This window comes from Crocuta crocuta, unplaced genomic scaffold, assembly GCF_008692635.1.
Source record: "Crocuta crocuta isolate KB4526 unplaced genomic scaffold, BGI_CrCroc_1.0 scaffold56, whole genome shotgun sequence".
In the NCBI taxonomy this organism is placed as follows: domain Eukaryota; kingdom Metazoa; phylum Chordata; class Mammalia; order Carnivora; family Hyaenidae; genus Crocuta; species Crocuta crocuta.
This window is the reverse complement of record NW_027531334.1, coordinates 2,976,024-2,999,051: the sequence shown is the minus strand read 5'-3', so window position 1 is coordinate 2,999,051 and position 23,028 is coordinate 2,976,024. Positions and strand designations below refer to the sequence as shown.

The 23,028-nt window shown below is 38.3% G+C and overlaps 1 protein-coding gene across 1 annotated transcript; it reads left to right on the top strand.

Moving 5' to 3' along the window:
* The first annotated feature begins 4,669 nt into the window (after positions 1 to 4,669).
* On the top strand, positions 4,670 to 19,663 carry GTPBP8 (GTP binding protein 8). The gene is given in 7 exon segments (XM_077771795.1): positions 4,670 to 4,744; positions 4,746 to 5,108; positions 6,866 to 6,964; positions 9,360 to 9,490; positions 10,439 to 10,538; positions 12,487 to 12,605; positions 18,015 to 19,663. Coding segments are annotated over 7 exon segments (969 nt in total). The 3' UTR covers positions 18,097 to 19,663.
* Positions 19,664 to 23,028: the final 3,365 nt, after the last annotated feature.

Here is a 23,028-nt window from a genome sequence, read left to right as displayed (position 1 = left end):
ACAATGAAGTTTACACCGTGCACCTGCTTTCCTTCTGAGAATCTGGAATTTCAGTGACTATAGTCAGGCACTATGTGCCTACATGACCAGCCTGTGCTACAAATGCTGGAGTCTAGACTCAAACAAGCATCCTTGGTAGACGTTTCACACAATACCACCAGAATCAGGTGCATCCTATGCAACTCACTGGGAGAGGACTCCTAGAAGTTGGTGGCTGATTTCCTCCAGACTTTACCTGAGCACCTGTCCCTTTAACAGTTTTGCTTTGTACACTTTCACTATGCCAAGTCATAGCCATATGTACAAGCACATGCTGAATCCTGTGAGTCCTCTCAGCGAATCACCAAATCTGGGGAGTAGTAGTCTTGAGGACCCCTAACAAAATCTATCTGTAAGTGGATTAAACAGTCTCAATGCACGTCAACATCTCTGCCTCTGGAAAGCCATCTCATCTACACAGGGTGTCACAGGATACACCATTCATTTACAAGCAAACAATGAAGATATAGATTAGAGATACAGTACACGGCAATTCGCCCATTAAAATAACCTTGTCTATTGGGCAATAAGATTAAAATTGTAAGGGAGTTATCAGTAAGAACAGGAAAATTCATGTATTTTTCTCGCAAAAAAACCCACAACACCCTGAATAAAATAAAAACACAAGTTGAAGAGTGTTCAAAAATATTTTAATAGCAGTAATATGGCAGACATATCAAACACAGAATTACCAATGTGAAAAATTGACTAAAACAATTTTTTTCTATTGAGAAAAACAACGTTGAAGGAAGTGAAGCTCTACACTACCCTTCCTCCAAACCCAAATCATTCTAAGAACTCACCTCCTACACATGAGCACTGTCTGCTATTTAATCTCCACATCTCTTTAAAGCAATCTGGTGGTACAGCAGACACAACCTTAAAAGAAAGCTCAAAAGGCTTCTCTGAAGGAAATACCTTCTCTGAAGTTAGAGATATTCTCTAAAGGTACATTAATGAAATATAAAGTGAAACTAAATTATTTGTTGGGTTCCTAAGGAAGAGGATCATAGGAACTACATCTCTGCTGCTTTTTGAATGATGGCAAAATAATAAATTTCAAGAATAATAATTTATAACCCTGTTAAAAATTAGAGAAACAAGTCATACATCATGTTACATGTGTTCACCATAAATTTATGTCAACATGTTAAGGGATATCTAATGTACATTTTTTAAATGAAATGAGTTGTTGCATGGTTAACTTGAGAAAAATACAATTAAATGCATTTTAAATTTACAGCATTCAGGGTGCCTTGGTGGCTCAGTTGGTTGAGTGTCCTACTTTGGCTCAGGTCATGATCTCATGGTTTGTGGGTTCGAGCCCTGCATTGGGCTCTGTGCTGACAGCTCGAAGCCTGAAGCCTGCTTTGGGTTCTGTGGCTTCCTCTCTTTCTTTCTGCTCCTTTCCCTCTCACGCTTTGTCTCTGTCTTGCAAAAATAAATAAAAATGTTAAATTTTAAAAATTTATAGCATTCATTCAGATGGTAGTTATTACAATTGAAGCAACTTAAGTTACATATGATAAGTTCTCTCATGTTACTCTCATTCATTCAATGCCTCTTTTCTCTTCCTTTCCACCACTATTTTCCTCCTAATACAAGAGTTTGAAGTCCCAATTAGGTTGTGTCCATGTTTTTTTTATACCTTATTCCTGGCACCAGATCGATGCTCGGTATTCTGGGTAAATGCATAGCAGGCACTTATACACGTTAATTACTGTTGTTAAAATAAGGGGAGAATATGGTAGAAAAATGTATTGTGTAAACTGGACACTGAGACCTAATCTATTACCTAGATTAACTGTATCTATTACCTAGAATACCGCATCTAGAAGTCAGTTTTCGCAGAATCTCTGCCTTTGCTTCTGTCAGAACATGCAAATCATTTTTAGTCACAAGATAAGAGGTAATCTATGTGTACAACTTGCCGACTCTCTGATGTCATTGATTCTGTCTGTCTATTTAGGCCTACGATGTTTGCCTTCTTGGTGTCTTGGATGGATTCCCCAAACTTGACACCTATAGAATTTGAACATAAATTGAGATCACTCTGGAACTAATGGCCAGTCATTATAGAGACAGACGTCACTGATGGGACACTTGAGATAACCCTGTCCTAACGATAAAATCCTGCTGCTGTTCTGCTTGTGTTCTTCCCATTCTCATTAGATGAACATGACAGAGTAAAAGTATGGCATTTAGGCCAGATAGACTGTAGCAATAAAAGCTGATGCTAAGCAATGTATGCAAAGTACATAATACCTCCCCAACTCATACTAAATACTGAATACTAAATCTTGTTAACTTTGCGGTAACTATCACCTAAGCTGTCAAACAGAAGGCAGTTTTTCTCAGGAGGATAACCGTAAACACACCTTGAACTTGGCTAGCTAATTTTCACAGTGTACTTCATTACTGACATTTACCAAAGATCATAAATACCTGCTGAATGAGGACATATTCTAAGTGGAAGGGAGACTTGAACTCCCTGAAGTCCAGCCATTACATTAGGGAGAGTAACATTTGTTTTTAAGTTTATTTATTTTGAGAAAGAGAGAGAGAGGCAGAGAAAAAGAGAGGCAGAGAGAGAATCCCAAGCAGAATCTGCACTGTCAGCATAGCACCTGACTCAGGGTTCCATCCCAAGAACCATGAGATCATGACCCCAGACGAGATCAGGAGTCAGATGCTTAACTGAGCCACCCAGATACCTCAAGAAGACAACATTTAGGCCTGCCTAACCAGCAGCCCTAAATGTTAAAGCCCCAAAGCTTTACCATGTCTCCTCCATAATAGGGTTGAAATTTACATAGGACAGGCCAACTATCCCACATCGTAGTCTGATGGCTGTGGATTTACATAAGGAACCACACAGCATTTTACAATGATGTATTAATCAGGACTCTTGGTTGCAGTCAAATCCATGTCAAATCAGGTCTAGTAAAAGCAAGGAGAGGAACATATTGACTTGTGTAACTGAAGAGCTGAGGGACAGAGAACATGATATTCAACATAGTTCATCAGGAGTCACGCTGCCTGGATCCCTGCCTCTCAAAATTGTTTTTCTTTGTGTGTTAGTGTCATTGTCTCTTAAAGCACTGTGGAGGATCCACATAGCTGGGAAGAATGGCCATCATGAGTGCGGGACTCACATTCCAGCTTTGACTCGATAGCAGAGGCAGCTGCCCATCCAACTTCAACATAATGACTGGTTTGGTTGGGGTCACTTGCACATTACTCACATAGTCATTATTCTCATAGCACATACAATGTATGGCCAAACCCTACCTCCTGCGACCAGGAGGTGTTCTTTATTGATAGCCCCAACAGAACTACATAGAATGGCAGCAGATGGCTCCTCTATGTGCAAGGGATGCCGAACAGCGAAAAACAACATAGATTCACTTCAAATGCTTATATACAGACTAATTTGATTGAAATGGCTAGAGTCACTGCCAGCTTCCATCCTTGTTTCCTCCATTCTGGCCACACTGGCCTCCTTGCTGTTCTTCAAACAAGCCATACACACCCCTCCCTCTGAGCCTTTGCATTTATGTCTGGAATGCTTCTCTTCCCTCCTTCAGTCTGCACTCAAATATTACCTGTTCAGTGAGGATCACACTAAAATGCAACATCCCGACAGCTCCCATACACACCCATATGACTCAGTTTCAGCTATTTCCTCAGTATTTGTTACCTAATATAGTTCTTTACTTTTTATTGTCTCAAGACAATAACATCAGAACAGAAACTCTTCATTTACTCTCCGATGGATCTCCAGCACCTAGTGCAGTGCCTGGCATATAATAGGTGCTCATTACATATTTGATGAATTAACAGAATTCATGGAATCTAGCAGGGATGCCTTTTCACTCTGTTGGATAACATACACTACAGGGTTATACAGGGGAGTACATAATAGTACAGTACATTAATACAGTCCTCATTTATTAGCCTCCCAGGCTTCTACAGTTTAGCAAAATACATCCTAACCTCCATGCTGTGGAACTAAACCAAGGGTGCGATTCCCACAGTTTTCTGGAAAGAGCAATGTCCTTGGATCAATGTAAGTCCTGTCTCACTTCTGTGTTCTGTTTGCGCAATCCGCATAACTAACTAGCTGCCTGGTTTCCTAACTCACATTCCTTTTCCCCACTAGGATTTTAATCCTATTCTGAATCTAACCGGACTGAATCCCCTTTAATACTGATTTGGCCTGATTTTCCTGGACAGTTCCCTCTTGGACTCTATAATTTCCACTGCAGCTCTAAAGGGAATTACTTTTGCCTAGTGATGTGTGTATCAACATCAACGCCAATGATCCGTGAGACAACCAGGTAACTGCGAGGAGTAAAGGGCCCTGGAATCCACCACAGCTTCACAGGTTTCTGCTCCTCCGTTTGACACTCAAGGGCCACACAGCCCAGGTATCTTTTCACCTCTGTAAACCGTTAAACTGCCTGCCCACAATGATATACTAATCAAAGTCACAGTAGTCGGCCAGGGTGCGTGTGAAAGTCAACCACCCGCCTCCGATCTCCCGCCCCCAACCGGCCTGCCCCGCGCCAGGAAACCCCAGCCCCCTCCTCAGTGGAATCAAAGCTCGGAAGGAAACGAGTGAGTCCAGATGCGACTACAATTCCCATCAGGCGTAGCGGGAGCGGGGTCACGCACGCGCAGACGAGACCCTGGTCCTGAGGCCCCAGCCGCGGGGCTTCTGGGAGAGGAAAATGGCAATACTGAGGCTGCTGCACGCTGTGAGGACGCTGTTTGAGGTGCCGGTGGCGCTGGGGTGCTTGAGCCGAGCGTGCAGCACGTTCCACGCGTTCACGGAAGTGCTCAGGCTGCCAAAGAGACAAATGACGAAGCTTGTGTTCCCACTGCAGGACCTCGAGCGGCAGCTCATGCCGGACTCGAGGTCGGACCTTCACGTGAAGATCTTTGACCCGAGCCTAGAGGACATCTCCAAGGCGGAGAGCGTCTTCACGGCCAGCGCCCGGAACCGCATCAGCTACCTCAGCTCCGCGGTGCGTCTCGACCACGCCCCGGACCTCCCCAGCCCTGAGGTGAGAGCCACCCCCGCCCTCTGGTCGGGCATTTTGGACAGGCATTTTGCCCTCACCTGTTCTCGTCGCCGAACGACAGATATGTCTAGTCTCGTGTGGACGCATGTAATTATCTTAGCTAAAAAAATGTATATAGTGAATAGTTATTTTGTTGATGAATATGGAAGATTTTAAAAGATTGTAAAAACCCCAAAGTTAACTGGCCTTTTATTATCTTTTTTCTTTTTAATTAAGGAAAGCGTGCGGAGACAGATGAGACCAAGTGAAGAATATGAAAAGTATAATTGTTTCATAAATGTGATGGTCCGTACCAATATGTAATTTTCACCCAAGCCAAATTTCTTGTCGTGCAAAAATAATAATTATGTATACATGGCAATGACGTAGTTTATTTTAAATAACTTTAGTGAAGTTGTGTGAGTGTGCATTTTATGCATGTCTTGCAGATCTCACTATTTGCAGTAACTGCAACACTGAGGTGGAAACTTTCCTTCTAATTAGAACTGTTAATGGTAGTTTATGTAGTCAGAACTCTAAGGGCGTAGGTAAATCGTTTAATAATTATGAGACAGCATCGTGTTTCCACTTAAGTTCTTGATTCCTGTACCTTTCGTGTAATTTGTTTTTGAAAATTCAGTTTTATTTACACATTATCATTGGATTTAATCTGGCGGAGCTTTTGAAATTTATGCAGGCCTCAGATCAGTTCTTGTTGAAGGACTGACCCCAGTCTTGCGAAATATACTGCGCCCCTGTCCCCTGCTCACTAAGCACCACCCAGTCATATTGATAAGCAGAAATGCCCTTGCAGGTTTCCAAAACACCCCCAGGGGAGTCCTACTACCTTCACTTAGAAGCACTGATTGGTCGTGTACCTCCTTCATACCATGTTAAGAAGCAGAGTCATTTATATTAGTGGTTAGTATCAGGAACATTTTGTTTCTACAGATAGAGATCTAAAGGAGAAAAGCTCAATATGAGCAATAGAGGTCAGGAGGAAGGAATAACCTAATTACGATGGTGTTCCAGTCTACTCTGGGAATTGCAGTGGGGAAATGCAGTTTCCCGCACGTAGTTGTACATAGAGTGAGTTTTGTTGAAATACATCTAGTTTTTAACTTAAAAAAAACTTTGTAAATATGGAATGGTTAATGATGGTCACAGACATTCTTGAGTAGTATAGTGTCATTAAAAGCACAGGTTCTGGATATAAATGTCCTGAGTTCAAACTCCAACTTCTTCACTTTCTAGCTATATAATTTTGGGCCAGTTATTTAGCTTCTCTCTGCCTCAAGTTTTAATCATTCGTAAAATGGGGATAATAATATTACCTACCTTACAGGGATGTTGTAAAAAGTAAATCAGAAAATTTACATTAAGCGCTTTGAACAGTACCTGGCATTGGAGATTGGACTCAACATAAGCCCCTTTTTTTGGTGTTGTTTTTAATGTTTATTTATTTTTGAGAGAGTATAAGCAGAGGAGGGGCAAAGAGATAAAGGGACTGAGGATCCGAAGTGGGCTCTGCACTGACAGCAGTGAGCCTGAAGCAGGGCTCGAACTCACAAACTGGGAGATCCTGACTTGAGTGGAAGTCAGATGCTCAGCTGACTGAGCCAACCACGTGCCCCATAAGCCACCTTTTTACATGCCTAGTCAAGACAGTAGTTTGACAGATTTGCACCTAATAAATATATCATGTAATAAAAATGTATATATAAACCAAGTACTCAGGTAACTTCTTTTTCATTGTATAGGTGTGTTTTATAGGCAGAAGCAATGTTGGAAAATCCTCTCTAATAAAAGCCCTTTTTTCATTGGCACCAGAGGTTGAAGTCAGAGTATCCCAAAAACCGGTATGTTGAAGGAAAGAGGTGAGGTGGAATTTAAAAGAAACAGTATATTGAAATGTAAAATTTGTCAAACTATCTCTGAAATTGACTAAAATAATAAATGTTGAGAGATACAAGAAACTATACTTGCTAAGTTCCTGGAACAGTTCTTTCTTTCTTTCTTTTTTTTTAATGTGTATTTATTTATCTATTTTGAGAGAGAGCACAAGCCGGGGTGGGGCAAAGAGAGAGGGAGAGAGAGAATCCCAAACAGGCTCTGCACTGACAGCACAGAGCCCAGTGCAGGGCTCAAATTCACGAACAATGAGATCGTGACCTGAGCTGAAATCAAGAGTCAGGCACTTAACCAACTGAGCCACTAACGTGCCCCTAGAAAGGTGATTTCTTTCAAACAAGTAGTAAAGTAAGACATTTCATTAATGTCTGTATATTTCCCTGAAGAAAAAGGAACTTTGTCTGGATTTATTTTAGTAGTCTTGCAAGTTTCTTGAGGAAATCTTTTTGTCCAGATCTTTCCCAAAGAGTTGCCAAATAAAGTGTTCTATTGCCATTCTATATTCACTTCTTTAAGAGTGATCATCTAGTTCTACATTGATTTTAGAGGAAACTGTTTTGAATTCTTTCTTTCCTCCTATAATCTTTTCTACCTTGCAAACTCCTTTTTCCCTTTCTTCCCCTACTCCCTCTCATTATATATAGATATAAATATATACATATACATATATGTATACAATTAGGCAGACCCCGGTTTCCCAAGGGCTGAATTTTGTCTGCTGTAGTAGCTTTCTGTCAGTTTTTAATTTTCTCTACTTCTTTCTCAGTGATGCAGACTCTACCAGTATCTAAGATAACCTCACCTTAAAACTCCCCCTCATCTTGTTACATATTTCCACCAGCCTGGTGCTCACTGCCTTCCTTTCCTTGCATTGGAACCCTTCCACGAAGCCTTACTAGTCTTCTCTTGCTTGCCATTTCTTCATATAGTTGATTCTCTGGCTCCATCGCTGATGCTGATGATCATTGTCATTCATTAAATCTCCTATGCTTAGGCCTACTCTGTCGCACCATATAACCCAGCTAAACTCTTATTTCTAGGTAGCATGGTTCCCTTCCTTCTGTAAGAGGACAATGGAAGAAATATATTCTTGACATTCCCGATCTGTCATTTTCCTGTGGATAGACACATCAGCTAATGGGAACCTAAGCACTGTTTTTNCAACCGATTTCTGAACGTTGATTTTGTTCCCTGCAACTTGGCTGAATTCTTGGATCAGTTCTAGTAGGCTTCTGGTGGAGCCAGACAATTGACCTTTTAAATTGTATATCTTAATCTTTTGTTTTCTGATTAATAGTGTCATTGGACACAAAACCATGACTTTTTATCATCTTTACATCCTTTTAGTTTAACACATATTTTACAGTGTTGTACATGCTTTTAAAAAATGGTTTAATGAAAGCACAAAAACCATCTAATGAAACATGCAAAACATCTGATTCTAGGGAAGGAGTAGTCTTGGTGTAATAAACTATCAGGCATTGCATCTAGGTTTTATGTGAACCTGTGTGACTTGACAGTAAATATTTTTAATTTAACCAGTCAGTGTCATAATTTATTTCTCTTTTTTTAAATGTTAATTTATTTTTGAGAGAGAGAGAGTGGGGGAGAGGCAGAGAGAGAGGGAGACAAGAGAATCCCAAGCAGGCGCTGCTGCTGACAGCAGAGAGCCCGATGTGGGGCTCGAACTCATGAACCATGAGATCATGACCTGAGCCCAAGTCAGACACTTAACTGATGGAGCCATCCAGCCACCCAGTTTCTTTCTCTCTAAATGGAGATCTATTATTTTATCAGAGAATATTGACTACTACAATCACACCACTACAAGGTAACTTTTTATTGAGACAGAATTAATGAAAAGACTCCAGCATAATTTGGCTACATATTCCTAATCCAGAGTTTTTAAATCACATAGATTATCTTAAAAATGAATTGCAAGGAAGAAGTAGTATCATATAAGCTTATCTCCAGCCGCTTCCCTTCTATCTTCTTTCTCTGTATCATCATCAACACAGCAAGGATTATATTCAGAATACTTAGGTTTTTAATAAAGTGAATAAAAATATTTTGAGTCATTAAATATATAAAGGACATGTGTACTTGTATATATTTGTATATTTTAGTAAACATACAGTGCAGTATTGGTTTCAGGAGTAGAATTCAGGGATTCTTCACTTATAACACCCACTGCTCATCACAAGTGCCCTCCTTTTAATACTGCTTGCATTGCCCATCTCCCATCCACCTCCCTCCATCAGCCATCAGTTCTCTATTGTTAAGAGCCTCTTGTGGTTAAGGACATATTTTAAGAAAGTTTTATTTTTCCATTTATTTTATCAGGGACACACAAAGAAAATGAATTTTTTCAAAGTTGGACAGTATTTTACATTGGTGGATATGCCAGGTTATGGCTATAGAGCTCCTGAGGATTTTGTTGACATGGTAGAGACCTATCTAAAAGAACGAAGGAAGTAAGGAAAAATGTTTTCTTGTAAGTTTAATCCAAAAGCACATTTTCATTAATGGAAAATTCTGCACCTTATGACTCTACGTTATCAAGTGACTTCTTTTAGACAGTCCATTTTATTCTCATTCTTCAGTACAGTATTTAGGGCCAAGGTATATTCTGCTTGCTTAATTTTTTCCCGTACATTAGCTTAATCTTAAATTCAAGTGTTTTCCTAAATTGAGACTATAACTAGTATTTCAGCAGAGTTTATTAATTTTCTTATATCAAACTCTTAGCTGGCTAATTTTGAAAATAAAAATTATTGGCTACTGTGGTATCTACCACATTTAAATAAACTTCAGTACAGTTATGAAGTACTTCTGACACCACATCCTCTGTAAATGTAACTATTTTGGTCTGCATAGGTAGTCCAGCGGCAGTTCTATGTTTCAAGCATTGCACGACATATAGAGAAATTAATGTTAAACTTTTAAATTAAAAAAAGTGTAAGTATCTTGCTTGGTATAGCTTTACATAGAACTAAGATGAAATATTTACACACAAAAAATATAAAACATGTTATGCCTGGTGTCTGTTATTTGTAAGTCTTAAAATAATATTTGAAAACTTAGACATTTTTGTGATAAATTACAGTTAATTGGGTTCATCTCTCTCCCATAGAGTTCAAGCTCATTCATCTTTATGTCTAGCCCTAGGCAGAGGACCTTAGGTTCAATACACGGTATTGATTTAAATTAATATTTAGTAAATGTAGTTATTGAAATAACAGCATTGAGATTTATTGGATTGCAGGATGGACTTCCTAGTGAACTGAGAATTCCTTTTGCCTAAAGAAATTTTTAAATTTTGGGGTGAAAATTATTCAAAAGAAAATTTCTTAGGATAGTAAAGGTATATAGCATGAGTATATTTTATATTTTCATTAATTTTTATTTCTGCACTCTTACAGTTTGACGAGAACATTTTTGTTAGTGGATAGTGTTGTTGGAATTCAAAAAACCGACAGTATTGCCATAGAAATGTGTGAAGAATTTGCATTACCTTATGTGGTAAGTGTTTCTTTTGAATCATGGTTGCGGTTAGAAACACCAGTATGTGTGTGCATGTGCACATGCGTGTGTGTGTGTGTGTGTTGAAAGAGCAGGTCTTGTCTCTGTACGAGTACCTTTTGAATAATCTTTTAGATTATCAGCCCTTAAGACAGGTTCTGTGGTACTTTTATTCTCTTTTCTTTCTCTCAGCTTTAAGTTTTCAAAATTGTAATCGGAGTATTTTCAAGTTGTTCATTTAGTGTTGCTAAGTGCTTTTCCCTTTCATTTTTTTGTGGCAATATAAATATTTGTCTAAAACATGTTAGGAGCTCTTTAACAGTAGTTTGGTGAATAGTACTTATCAAAAATATAAATGAAATTGCAACTGAAAAATTTACTAAAGTGATTTATAATTGAAGAACCATTGCAAGAAAATGGGCTCCAGCACACACAAGTAGGATTTTTACATTCTTAAAGAAAACAAAATTTCTTCCGGGACTATCTTACCAATGATTTTTCTGTTGTTTGTCCTAGAGTAGAATACAGATTAGTAGGTTGCTATCCACATTATTTTGCTTTGTGAGTTTTTCAGATAAAATAGCACTCTAAAGTTCCTTTCTAAGGAAAAGTAAAAAGCCCATTGACTATAATTTTGTTTCAAAAAAAGTTAGGAAACCACTAAAATATAATAGTGGAGTTTAATTCAAAGCAAACCATGTTACTAGTCAGCAACATTTATTTATTCTTGGGTAATGGAATTGGGGTTTGCAAAAGTCCTGTGAAACATTTGTGGTAACCAGTTAGTTATAAGAGGCCAAAGGTCTGATATAGTCCACAGAGTAGAAAATACCCAAATAATGCCAAACTGGTTTTATTAAGTGATAGAGTATTCCTGATTTGGTATCATAGGTACCAGTTAATGAAACTGTATATTTTTCTCAGTTCAACTTCAAGGAAATACTAGTTTCTTCCTTGGAAAAGAACTTGTGATAGAGGAATTGTCTCCTTTTAAATATCAGAATATTTTTAAAAATAAGTAAATAAATAGCATATTTGCTTTTATAAGGAAAGATTGCCATTTGGAGGGACTCACAAGTAGTTAGAAACCACACACTTTCTGCTTCTCACTTCTTTTACCATTAACACTTTTTGTTAATGCTAATAAAGTTAATTTTTCAGTTGAAAAGCATAAATGATGAGTCAGGAAATTTAATTTTATAGAAATTCCCCAGGAAAATATGATAGATCAAAGTCTTACTTTTTAATTGATTTTCTAATCATTTCTATAATTGTAGCAGGTAAAAGATAGAAATAGCCTGATTTCTGGTTTTTTCTTAACGTTATTACATGTAAGGCAGAACCATTTTGTAGGTCAAAAATGGTAAGTTGGCAATTTTATGTAGATCAACCTAATAATACTTACTGTGTATCTTAGGTGACATGAGATATATAGTGATTATATGCAAGACTTATCATACATCAATTGCAAATATGGCTCAAGGGTCCTTGTCACTGGTCTTAAATCCAAGATATTATAGCCTTATGTAATTAAAACACTATTAAATAGCAAATACATAGTATATGCTTTATCCATTTCATACATTTTTTTTTTTAATGTTCATTTATTTATTTTGAGAGAGAATCCCAAGCAGGCTCCATGCTGTCAGCACAGAGCCTGATGCAAGACTCAGTCTCAACAAACTGAGATCATGACCTGAGCTGAAATCAAGAGTTGGACACTTAACCAACTGAGCCACCTAGGTGCCCCAGTATATTGCATACATTCTTATTTAAGCTTCATGGTTACTCCTTTCAGGGGTGTTGCTTTTATTTTGTAATGAAGAAACAAGAGAGATTAAGAAACTGATAAGGATCAAGTAGTTATTAAAAGTTTGTAGCTAAAATGTGCAAACTGTGTTTTAAAAAACACTTTATTTCTAATGCTTAAATATTTGTTTTCTTACAGATGGTATTAACAAAAATTGACAAATCTTCCAAGGGACATCTTTTAAAACAAGTGCTTCAGATCCAGAAATTTGTTGACAGAGAGACTCAAGGATGTTTTCCTCAGTTGTTTCCTGTAAGGTAAGAGTTGGATTGTTTTTTATTACTTTATAGACTAACAGCCTTTAGTATTAAACAGTGTTTCTTAGATTGAGATATCACTTAAAATAAGAGGAATTTTGAAAGCTATGCATTTAGCCATGAAATGAAATTTTGAAAGCTATGCATTTATTGGTAGTACCCATCAGCACTTTTTTTTTTCTCTCTATTTTGTCTTCTTCTGCAGGCTTATGCTAGATTTTCCCTGTAGATATCTTCATTTTCTTTCTGCCTTAGCCTAGCTCAACCCTAGAACACAGCAGAAGTGGAAACTTTTTACTTCTTAAAATCAGCTAAATAACAACCATAATATACTACCATGCTTTTTTCAATTTCAAAGAAAAACAAATTATCTTTATGGTACAAAGCTCATTGAAGCTTGAGGGATAAAAATTTTTCTTTAAATGGATAAAAAATTTTCTTTAAAATATGTAAAGAAGAAATGCTTCATATAAGTTAGAATTAAGCATTGGTAGCAGACAGAATGGTTATTTCTTTAGCTGGCAATGTTGAGCTACTTGATATCGTTTAGTGGTGAAACATGAGCCTATACTTTGAGCATGTACCTTGGATATAGTAAGTGACTTGTACTAGAGCAGAGCTATCATTCCCATATGATGTTCTTACTCTTAACTTCTTTGTGGAAGGCACTATGGTATATGCTGTGAGAAATAATAAAACCAAGTAACACTTGGTTTTATATGGAACTGCCCCCCCTAATCAGTTATTCAAAGTCCTGCCAGTCCAGATCACATTTATTTTTAATTTTATTTTTTTAATGTTTTATTTATTTCTAGGAGAGAGAGAGAGACAGCGTGAGCAGGGGAGGGTCAGAGAGAGAGGGAGTCACAGACTGAAACAGGCTCCAGGCTCTGAGCTGGCAGTCAGCACAGAGCCCGACGCGTGGCTCGAACCCACGAACCGCGAGATCATGACCTAAGCGAAAGTCGGACGCTTAACCGACTAAGCCACCCAGGCACCCCACCAGATCACATTTAAATTGTTTATAATTGTGAACATACCTGTCAAAATCCTTCATTCACTCATTTCTACAAAATGGTCTTCTCCCTTGATTTTCATTCAAGTGTTTATCCTGTTTATTTGTCTGTATCCCATCTATATAATGGAGACTCCTAGGGGCTCCCATTAATGAAATCCTACTTCTCAGAGCCCTGAGCATTGTCATAGCAGAACAGCTGTTTACTTTAACTGTTTAATAAGAAGGAAGTAAGACCTCAGCCAAAAAAGCAGCACAAACATAAGATGGGCAGATTATGACTTAATAGCAGCATTTACTGGGAAAAAATTAAGTCTTAGCTGACTGAGCTTAATTTAAATCAAGAGTATAATAGGGCTGGGGAAAAACTGACAGTATTTTCTTGACCTTTATTAATAGAATTATTGTGTCCCGAACAAGGGAGTGATCAAGCAGTAGTCCCAGACTGCTGCGAGCTATATGTCATCAGGTTAGATTGTGACTTGGCATTAAGAACAACTAGAGCTATCAGAAAACAGGTGGTCTTGGGGAAGGTTACATTTCTACATCATTCATAATACTTGACTGATCCTCACAGTAAACATCTCTATTTCTAGTGAAGGGTACAAGTCAGGAAGTGAAGTGAGTTGCAGAGAGGTATCTGTTTAAACAGAGCAAGGGCTTTGGGGTCAGACAGCTTTTATTTTGCATGATTCTTCTCATTTCTTGACTATAAATTTTAAAGGAACTTATTTCATTTTCTGAGTCTGTTTCCTCACTAGTAAAAATATGGTTGTTAGGGGGATTAAATACAATGTATTGTGACAAATGTACATACAGCCACATAATAAATGTTAGNAGCCCGACGCGTGGCTCGAACCCACGAACCGCGAGATCATGACCTAAGCGAAAGTCGGACGCTTAACCGACTAAGCCACCCAGGCGCCCCTGTTAGTTTCCTTTCTTGCCAAAAGTCAATCAGTAAGTGGAGGGTTAGGCCAACAACCCAGTTTATCACATTCCCAGTACTTTTAAGAAACATTCCCTTCTTTGGATATGTCAGCATTTTCTGCTGCATGATTGTAATCTCTGCTGCCACTGTACTCACCATAAGTGACCAGGGCGCTGCAGTAGCCACACAACACTCAGAGGCTACAACTTGAGATGTGGGAGCTTGGTGACTTTCAAGAACTTCACCATTCACTATACTATAGTGACCACATAAAGGAATTTGACAGACTGTATTCTGTACCTCTCAAAACCCAATTCAGAAAGTAGAGTTATATATGTTTGTTGGTTTTATGTGCATGACCAAGTCCTAGTCCATCCTCCAAGAAAGAAGTTTGGCCTGTTCAGAAAATAATTATTCTAGGAAAGCTGGGTTTTATTTCCTTCTTTTCTTACAACATCCTTGTAAGAGAAAAGTGGAGTGTAGTCCAGCAGGATTTGGCCTTTAATGTTGTAGGAAGAAGCTAAGTGCTAAAGTTTGTGACAGAACTCTGCCCAGCTGAGTAGAACTGTATAAATGGTGAAAGGCCTTTAAAGATTAATGCTAGGATCAGTCTGTTTTTATAGCTGGCATGGGAGAAATATGTAAGTAGGTACATCGTGCAGTTGCTTTCTATGTAGTGGAATTCCAAGCATAGAGAATGTACTCTAAGGACAGAATCACAGTCCTTTATAGAAATGTTGCAGATGAGTTCAAGATGCCATAATTGTGTGGACCACCCAACTTGTATCTCTCCTTTAAACCAGATAGCTTCACTTATGACCCAGGAATCATGGACTGTTTGCAAGCAGGCAGCTTTGGTCAAAAAGTCTGAAATGCTATACTTTATCAAGAACAGCATTAGTGCAGCAGAAAATATTTTACCTGTTTTGTATAGAGGTATACACCAATCCTGTACCCATAAAAGTCATAGTGTATCCATAAAAGTCCATGTATCTTGAGAAACCATGTGCTCACTTCTATGCTGACATATGGATGGATGCATATGGATGGATATAGTAAGACAGGTAGATAATAATAGATATAGTAATGGTGATGGTGATTTTTAAAAATAATTTAAAAAGGTCTAAATTACCAAAGTTATTGAATCTTTGTCACAAAAAGAACAAACTACAGAGATCAGAGCTTTTAAGCTGGGAAATAAAAACCAAAGTAGAAGATGTTCCATGGCATTTTTCAGAGAAATAGAACAGTCTTAAAATATGTATGAAACCACAGAAGACCCCAAATAGCCAATCAGTCTAAGAAAGAAGAACAAAGCTGAAAGTATCATAGTCCCTGATTTCAAACTATGTTATAAGTCTATAGTAATCAAAACAGTATGGTACTGGCATAAAGAAAGGTACATAGATCAATGGAATGGAATAGAGAGCCCAGAAATAAACCTACCCACGCATGGCCACTATGACAAAGGAGCCGAGAATATACATTGATAAAAAGGCAGTGTCTTCAATAAATGGTGTTGGCAAAACAAGACAGGTATATGCAAAATAATGAGCACAGTAACGAATACAATTCAGCCATAAAAAAGAATGAAATCTTAGATCATAAACAAAAATTAACTCAACGTGGATCAAAGACTTGAATGTAAGGTCTGAAACCAGAAAACTCCTAGAAGAAAACATAGGCCCTTAACATCAGACTTGGCAATGAGTTTTTGGATGTGACACCAAAGGCAAAGGCAACAAAAACAAAAATAAACGAGTGGGATTACATCAGACTGCACAGTGAAGGAAACCATCCTCAAAGTGAAAAGCCATCCTACTGAATGAAAGACAGAATTTGCAAATCATATATCTCATAAGGGGTTAATGTTTAAAATACAGAACTCCTACAACTCAATAGCAAACACAAAAAAATCTGATAAAAATGGGCAGAGGATCTTAATAGACATTTTTTCCAAAAAAGACACACAAATGGCATGAAAAGATTCTTAGCATCAGTAATCAGGGAAATGCACATCAAAACCACAACAAGATAACCACCTCATACCTGTCGGAATGGCTGACATTATCAAAAAGCCTCNGAAAAGCCATCCTACTGAATGAAAGACAGAATTTGCAAATCATATATCTCATAAGGGGTTAATGTTTAAAATACAGAACTCCTACAACTCAATAGCAAACACAAAAAAATCTGATAAAAATGGGCAGAGGATCTTAATAGACATTTTTTCCAAAAAAGACACACAAATGGCATGAAAAGATTCTTAGCATCAGTAATCAGGGAAATGCACATCAAAACCACAACAAGATAACCACCTCATACCTGTCGGAATGGCTATTATCAAAAAGCCTTCCCCTACCAAAGGCAAGAAGTAACAGCCTTTGGTGAGAATGTGGAGAAAAGGGAACCCTTTGCACTGTTGATGGAGTTAGTACAGCCACTGTGGAAAACAGTATGAGGTTCCTCAAAAAATTAAAAATAGGGCTGCCATATGATCCAACAATATCACTTACAGGTATTTATCTGAAGGATAAAGAAACACTAATTTGAAAAGATATCTGCACCCCCATGTTCACTACAATAGTTAAGAAATGGAAACAACCTAACTGTCCATCTATAGATGAATGGACAAAGAATGGGATCTCTCTTTCTCCCTCTCCCTCCTTCCCTCCCTCCNCTCTCACACACACACACACACACACACACACACACACACAGAACAGATACAATTCAGCCATAAAAAAGAATGAAATCTTGCCATTTGTGACAACATGGGTGGATATTTTGGACATTATGCTAAGTGAAATAAGAAAGACAAGTACCTTAAGATCTCACTAATATGTGGAATTCGAGAAATAACAAAACAAGGTCATAGATAAGAAATTAGTGGTTGTCAGAGGTGATGGATTAGGGATGGGAGATATGGGTGAAGGAGATCAAAAGGTACAAATTTCCAGTTATAAAATAAGTTGTTAAGATGTAATATACAGCATGATGTCCATAGTTATTAATACTATATTGCATATTTTAAAGTTGCTAAGAGAGCAGATCTTAAAAGTCTTCCTCACAAGAAAAATTATAATGATGCATGATGACAGATGTTAACTAGACTTACTGCTATTGTTTCACAATATATACAATTACCTAATCATTATGTTATACACCTGAAGCTAATGTTATGTGTCACTTCTACCTTGATTAAAAAAAAAAAAAACTTTCTGAAGTAAAAGGCAAAGTAGTATATATGGTGAAATCTTTAGAATCCTGCAGGAAATCGGTCTGATAATGTAGGTCATCAAAATACAAGAAGCTGGTGGAAGAGAGGAAATGTAGGACAAATTAAGGCATTCTGTTTCATACATGGAACTCAAGAGTTTTTAAACAATTTTTAAGTTGAATGAATTCAAATGTTACTACATCTGAAGTAAGGAAGAAAATGATTTTTCTTTTCTTTTCACAGTTCTGTCACCTATTCTGGAATCCATCTATTGAGATGCTTTATAGCAAATATAACAGGAAATCTTAAGACTGATGGTCTCTAGTTTAACTGAAGATTCAAAATTCTTTATGCCGACTGGAGTTGAACACCTAGAATTTCAACATTTTAAAAAATCTTTTATTTTTGAGAGAGAGAGTGTGACCAGGAATGAGCAGAGAGAGAGAAGGAGACACCGAATCTGAAGCAGGTTGCAGGCTCTGAGCTGTCAGCACAGAGCCCAATGTGGGGCTCGAACTCTTGAACCGCAAGATCATCACCTGAGCTGAAGTTGGATGCTTAAATGACTGAGGCACTCAGGCGCCCTTCAGCATTGTTTTAAATGTTGTGCATCTGTAATTTGCAGATGGACCATTTCAGCTTTAAAACTTGCATCTTCCCAAAGCAAGAATGAATTTGTGCCTGGGGGAAAATGTCTATAAATAATTGAATTATGCTATTCATTAGAACAAATACTGTTCTATTTTAACAGTGTTCTTGTTTGAACAGACTGACAAACAAGAGCATACAGAAGTCCATAATATGAAAACCTATTTACTCCTGTGTAGAGAATGGTTTGCTGAGTTTTTATGGGGGTTTTGTCTTTTAAAAACAATGTCTGTTATGTATATTTAAGTAACAAAATGGACTAGGTTAAAAGAGGAGCTACTTTTCTGTTAAGCACTGTGGCTACTCTCAATGCCTATAATCTTTTTTCTAAGACTTTGTTTGAATGTAAAAATAAATATATATTCTTGATAAAATCTCACTCCATGCTGGAAACACCAGTCATTTCAGGCTGGGATCATTCACCTTCAGGTGAATGCAGTATTCAGAATCAGAAGGCCAGAATTCATATTTCAGTTCTAATATTTATTACATTGGGCCTTGAGCAAATTACTTGATTTCTCTGTACTTCATGTATAATTCACAAAGCTATAAAGATTAAAATGGTATTATATGTGTAAAGGATATTTTTAAGTTTTCTGTATTTGTAAAGTGAAACCAACCCAAGAATACAGCAAAATTCAGATTTATCACAGAACACCTATTGTCATTGAGGAGATAACATTTTCTCTAATAAAAGACAAAAAACAAAACCAGTTTTAAGTGAGAAAACTGATATTTACAAAAGCAAGAGAAAAAATGAGACAGTTTAGAATTAGTACAATAAGATTCAGAATGGAAAGATAAAGCCTTACCTGGAGCTACAGTGAACAGAAAAGATTTTTATGAAGATGCTATGGACCTATTCATGTAAGTGGTTTAGCTTTTCAAAACACATTTTTTTAATGTTTTTATTTATTTCTGAGAGAGAGACAGACAGTGTGAGCAGGGGAGGGTCAGAGAGAGGGAGACACAGAATCTGAAGCAGCCTCCAGGCCCTGAGCTAACTGTCAGCACAGAGCCCAAAGCTGGGCTTGAACCCACGAACCATGATATTATGACCTGAGCTGAAGTCGGATGCTTAACAGACGGAACCACCCTGACTCCCTTGGTTTAGCTTTTCAAAGTGAGGTTGAATATTTAATAATTATAGCAGCAGCACTAGATAAAAACTTAAGGCTGTAAAACAACTTTGTGGCTTTTTTAGGAAATTCAGTGCTTTCAGTTCTGTAGTTGATGGCACTGGTTTATTCTAAAAGCAGTGTTTTAAGCTAAAAACAAAAATTTTATGTAGGCATTCACAAAGTGAAATATATGGTGACAATAGACTGATCTCAGAAGTCGTCATTTTGCCTGCCAGTGTTACTTTACTGCTTGTCTTAGCCTTGGTTCTCCTAAAAACAGAGCCCAAGACAAAAGTTTGCATCAGCCGTTTATTTGGGAAGTGATCTCAGGGAACAGGAGCAATAAAGGAGACAGAAGAAAGGAAAATCAATCAAGGATGCAGGAGTTGGACATCACATAAGTACTAGTGCTTGATCTTGATGGACCTTCTTTGGAGCTTTATGAAATGTGCCTCTGAGTTGTCTGTGAAGTAGGGAGAAGGTGGTTTCATGCCTCTTCCAACTTGTGCATGCCCAAGTGCCAAGCAGTTCCTTCAGCCTGGCAGAAGGAGCAGGGAGGAGGCGAAGTGTGGTCATCCACTCCTGCTGTAAACTGTTGCCGCAGCAGTGGCTGAAGGAAGACCGAGAGGATTTGGCGTGGGAGAGCTCACCACTGTGCTGTCGGGAACGACCTGCTCCGATGCTACCAGAGCAATAAAATCGATACTCACTCTGATGACACTAACAGTAGTTTCCAACCTAATNGCTGGCAGTCAGCACAGAGCCCGACGCGGGGCTCGAACCCACGAACCGCGAGATCATGCCCTAAGCGAAGGACGCTCAACCAACTAAGCCACCCAGGCGCCCCATTAGATTTCATTTTCATTAGAATTCTAAGTTGTTTGGAAAGATTAACTGATCTAGAATACTGCATTCCTTATATATATAAATTATCACGTTACGGACACATGTGAAGCTTTTTCACTATTTCCCCCAGAATTCTAAGGAGGAAGAGAGGGAAAAAGGAGGAGAAGAATCTGAGTCCAAAGGAACATTGGTCTAAGTACATAAAGTACAAAAAAGTGTCCGACCTGTAGTCCAATTCAGGCTTTATAGTTTTACTTCCTTAGATAACTCACTGAATATTGGTTTTTCCAATGAGGGATAATCTCCAAAGTCTCTTTCAACTGTAAAAGTTTATGATTCTTGAACAGTAATGGCACTTGAGATGAAGCAATCCAACCGCAGGGAAACTGACTCAGTGGAGTCATCTACAGGTAAGAGCAGAAGCAAGACTGGACCTTAAATCTTAGAATCATAGAAGCTGATGGCTATTTTTAGACTTGTCCTGAATGAATTATTATCCATGTTTTAAGGTACTAAGTAGTTACTACCACTTTGTAGGAAGCCAGGAAAAATATAAACAATGAAAAGTGACTAGAAATTTTAAGAACTTCGAATTAAATCAGGATGTTCAGCAAGGCTTCAGGAAAGAAGGAAGCTAAAGCAGTATTTAACTCTGCTTCGCCTGCTGCATGCATCAAAATCACTTGAGCTCCTCGTTTAAGATGCAGGCTTCTGTCCCTATCCCCTGGCTGTGTTTATCATTCTTTTCAAAAGGGAATCTGCATGTGTGTGTGTGTGTCCTATTGCTTTGAGCTTTTTTTAAAAAAATATATTGTCAAGTTGGTTTCCATATAATACCCAGTGTTCATCCCAACAAGTGCCCTCCTCCATGCCCATCACCCATTTTCCCCTCTCCCCCACCCCCATCAACCCTGTTTGTTCTCAGCATTTAAGAGTCTCTCATGGTTTGCCTCCCTCCCTCTCCTTAACTATTTTTATTCCCCTTCTCCTCTCCTATGGTCCTCTGTTAAGTTTCACCTGTTCCACATATGGGTGTAAACATATGGTATCTTCTCTGCCTGACGTATTTCATTCCACATATACCCTTGAGCTCCATCCACGTTCTACAAATGGCCAGATTTCATTCTTTCTCATTGCCATGTAATATTCCACTGTAGAGATGAACCACATCTTCTTGATCCATTCATCAGTTGATGGACACTTAGGCTCTTTCCATTATTTTTGGCTATTGTTGAAAGTGCTGCTATGAACATTGGGGTACATGTGCCCCTCTGCATCAGCACTCCTGTATCCCTTGGGTAAATTGCTAGCAGTGCTATTCCTGGGTCATAGGGGAGTTCTGTTGTTAGTTTTTTTGAGGAACCTCCACACTGTTTTCAAGAGGGGCTTCACCAGTTTACATTCCCACCAACAGTGTAAGAGGGTACCCATTTCTTTACATCCTCGCCAGCATCTAGAGTCTCCTGATTTGTTCATTTTAACCATTCTGACTGGTGTGAGGTGGCACCTCAGTGTGGTTTTGATTTGTATTTCCGTGATGAGGAGTGACATTGAACATCGTTTCATGTGTCTGTTGGCCATCTGGATGTCCTCTTTGGAGAAGTGTCTGTTCATGTCTTCTGCCCATTTCTTCACTGGATTGTTTTTCAGGTGTGGACCTTGGTGAGTTCCTTATGGACTTTGAATACTGTCCCTTTATCTGATATGTCACTTACAACTATCTTTTCCCATTCCGTCGGTTGCCTATTAGGTTTGTTGATTGTTTCCTTTGCTGTGCAGAAGCTTTTAATCTTGATGAGGTCCCAATAGTTCATTTTTGCTTTTAGGAAATGGACATTTTTAAACAACTCGCCAAGCGATTCTCAAAACAGCCTCAAGTAGGAGAACCATTAGTATAGATAAGTGGGAAACTGTGCAAAAGAACCAGGGCTAGATAAGGAGTGGAAAGGAAATAAAATGAAGGTGGCCAAGGAAAAGAAGGATGCTGGTTTATTTTTCTAGAAGTCTGTACAGAACATAAGACTTAAAGGCTACAACCTACTTATCAAATAGAAACTTACTGACCTAATTTTAGTAAATTAGAACATTCGAAAAATACATGAAACCTTACATCATTGAAAACATGTAAGATTTATCCTTTCTGAGCAATGGCACAAACAGTATGCAACTATCAGACGGCAGCATCAGCACCATATTATAAATTTACGTGTAGCCTCACTCCTAGGTCTATTTTGTGTAAACTAACCTTTCCTTTTCTTTTTAGTATTTATATTTTGAGAAATAGAGAGTAAACAGAGGATGGGCAGAGAGGGAGACAAATTCCCTAGCAGGCTCTGCACAGTCAGCACAGAGCCCCATGCTGGGGTTGAACCCACAAACCGTGAGATCATGACCTGAGCCAAAATCAAGAGTCGGGCGCTTAGCCGACTGAGCCACCCAGGCACCGCATAAACTTTATTTTTCATTTAACTAACTCACCTACTTCTGTTATCCTGTTGTACTTCATGTATAATAATACACCACCATACATCCTTTTTGGAAAAAAATTTATTTGGACTTGGTCACCAGCTCCCAAATAAATCAAAACAAAACACACACACACACACACACACACACACACACACACACACACACAAAAACAA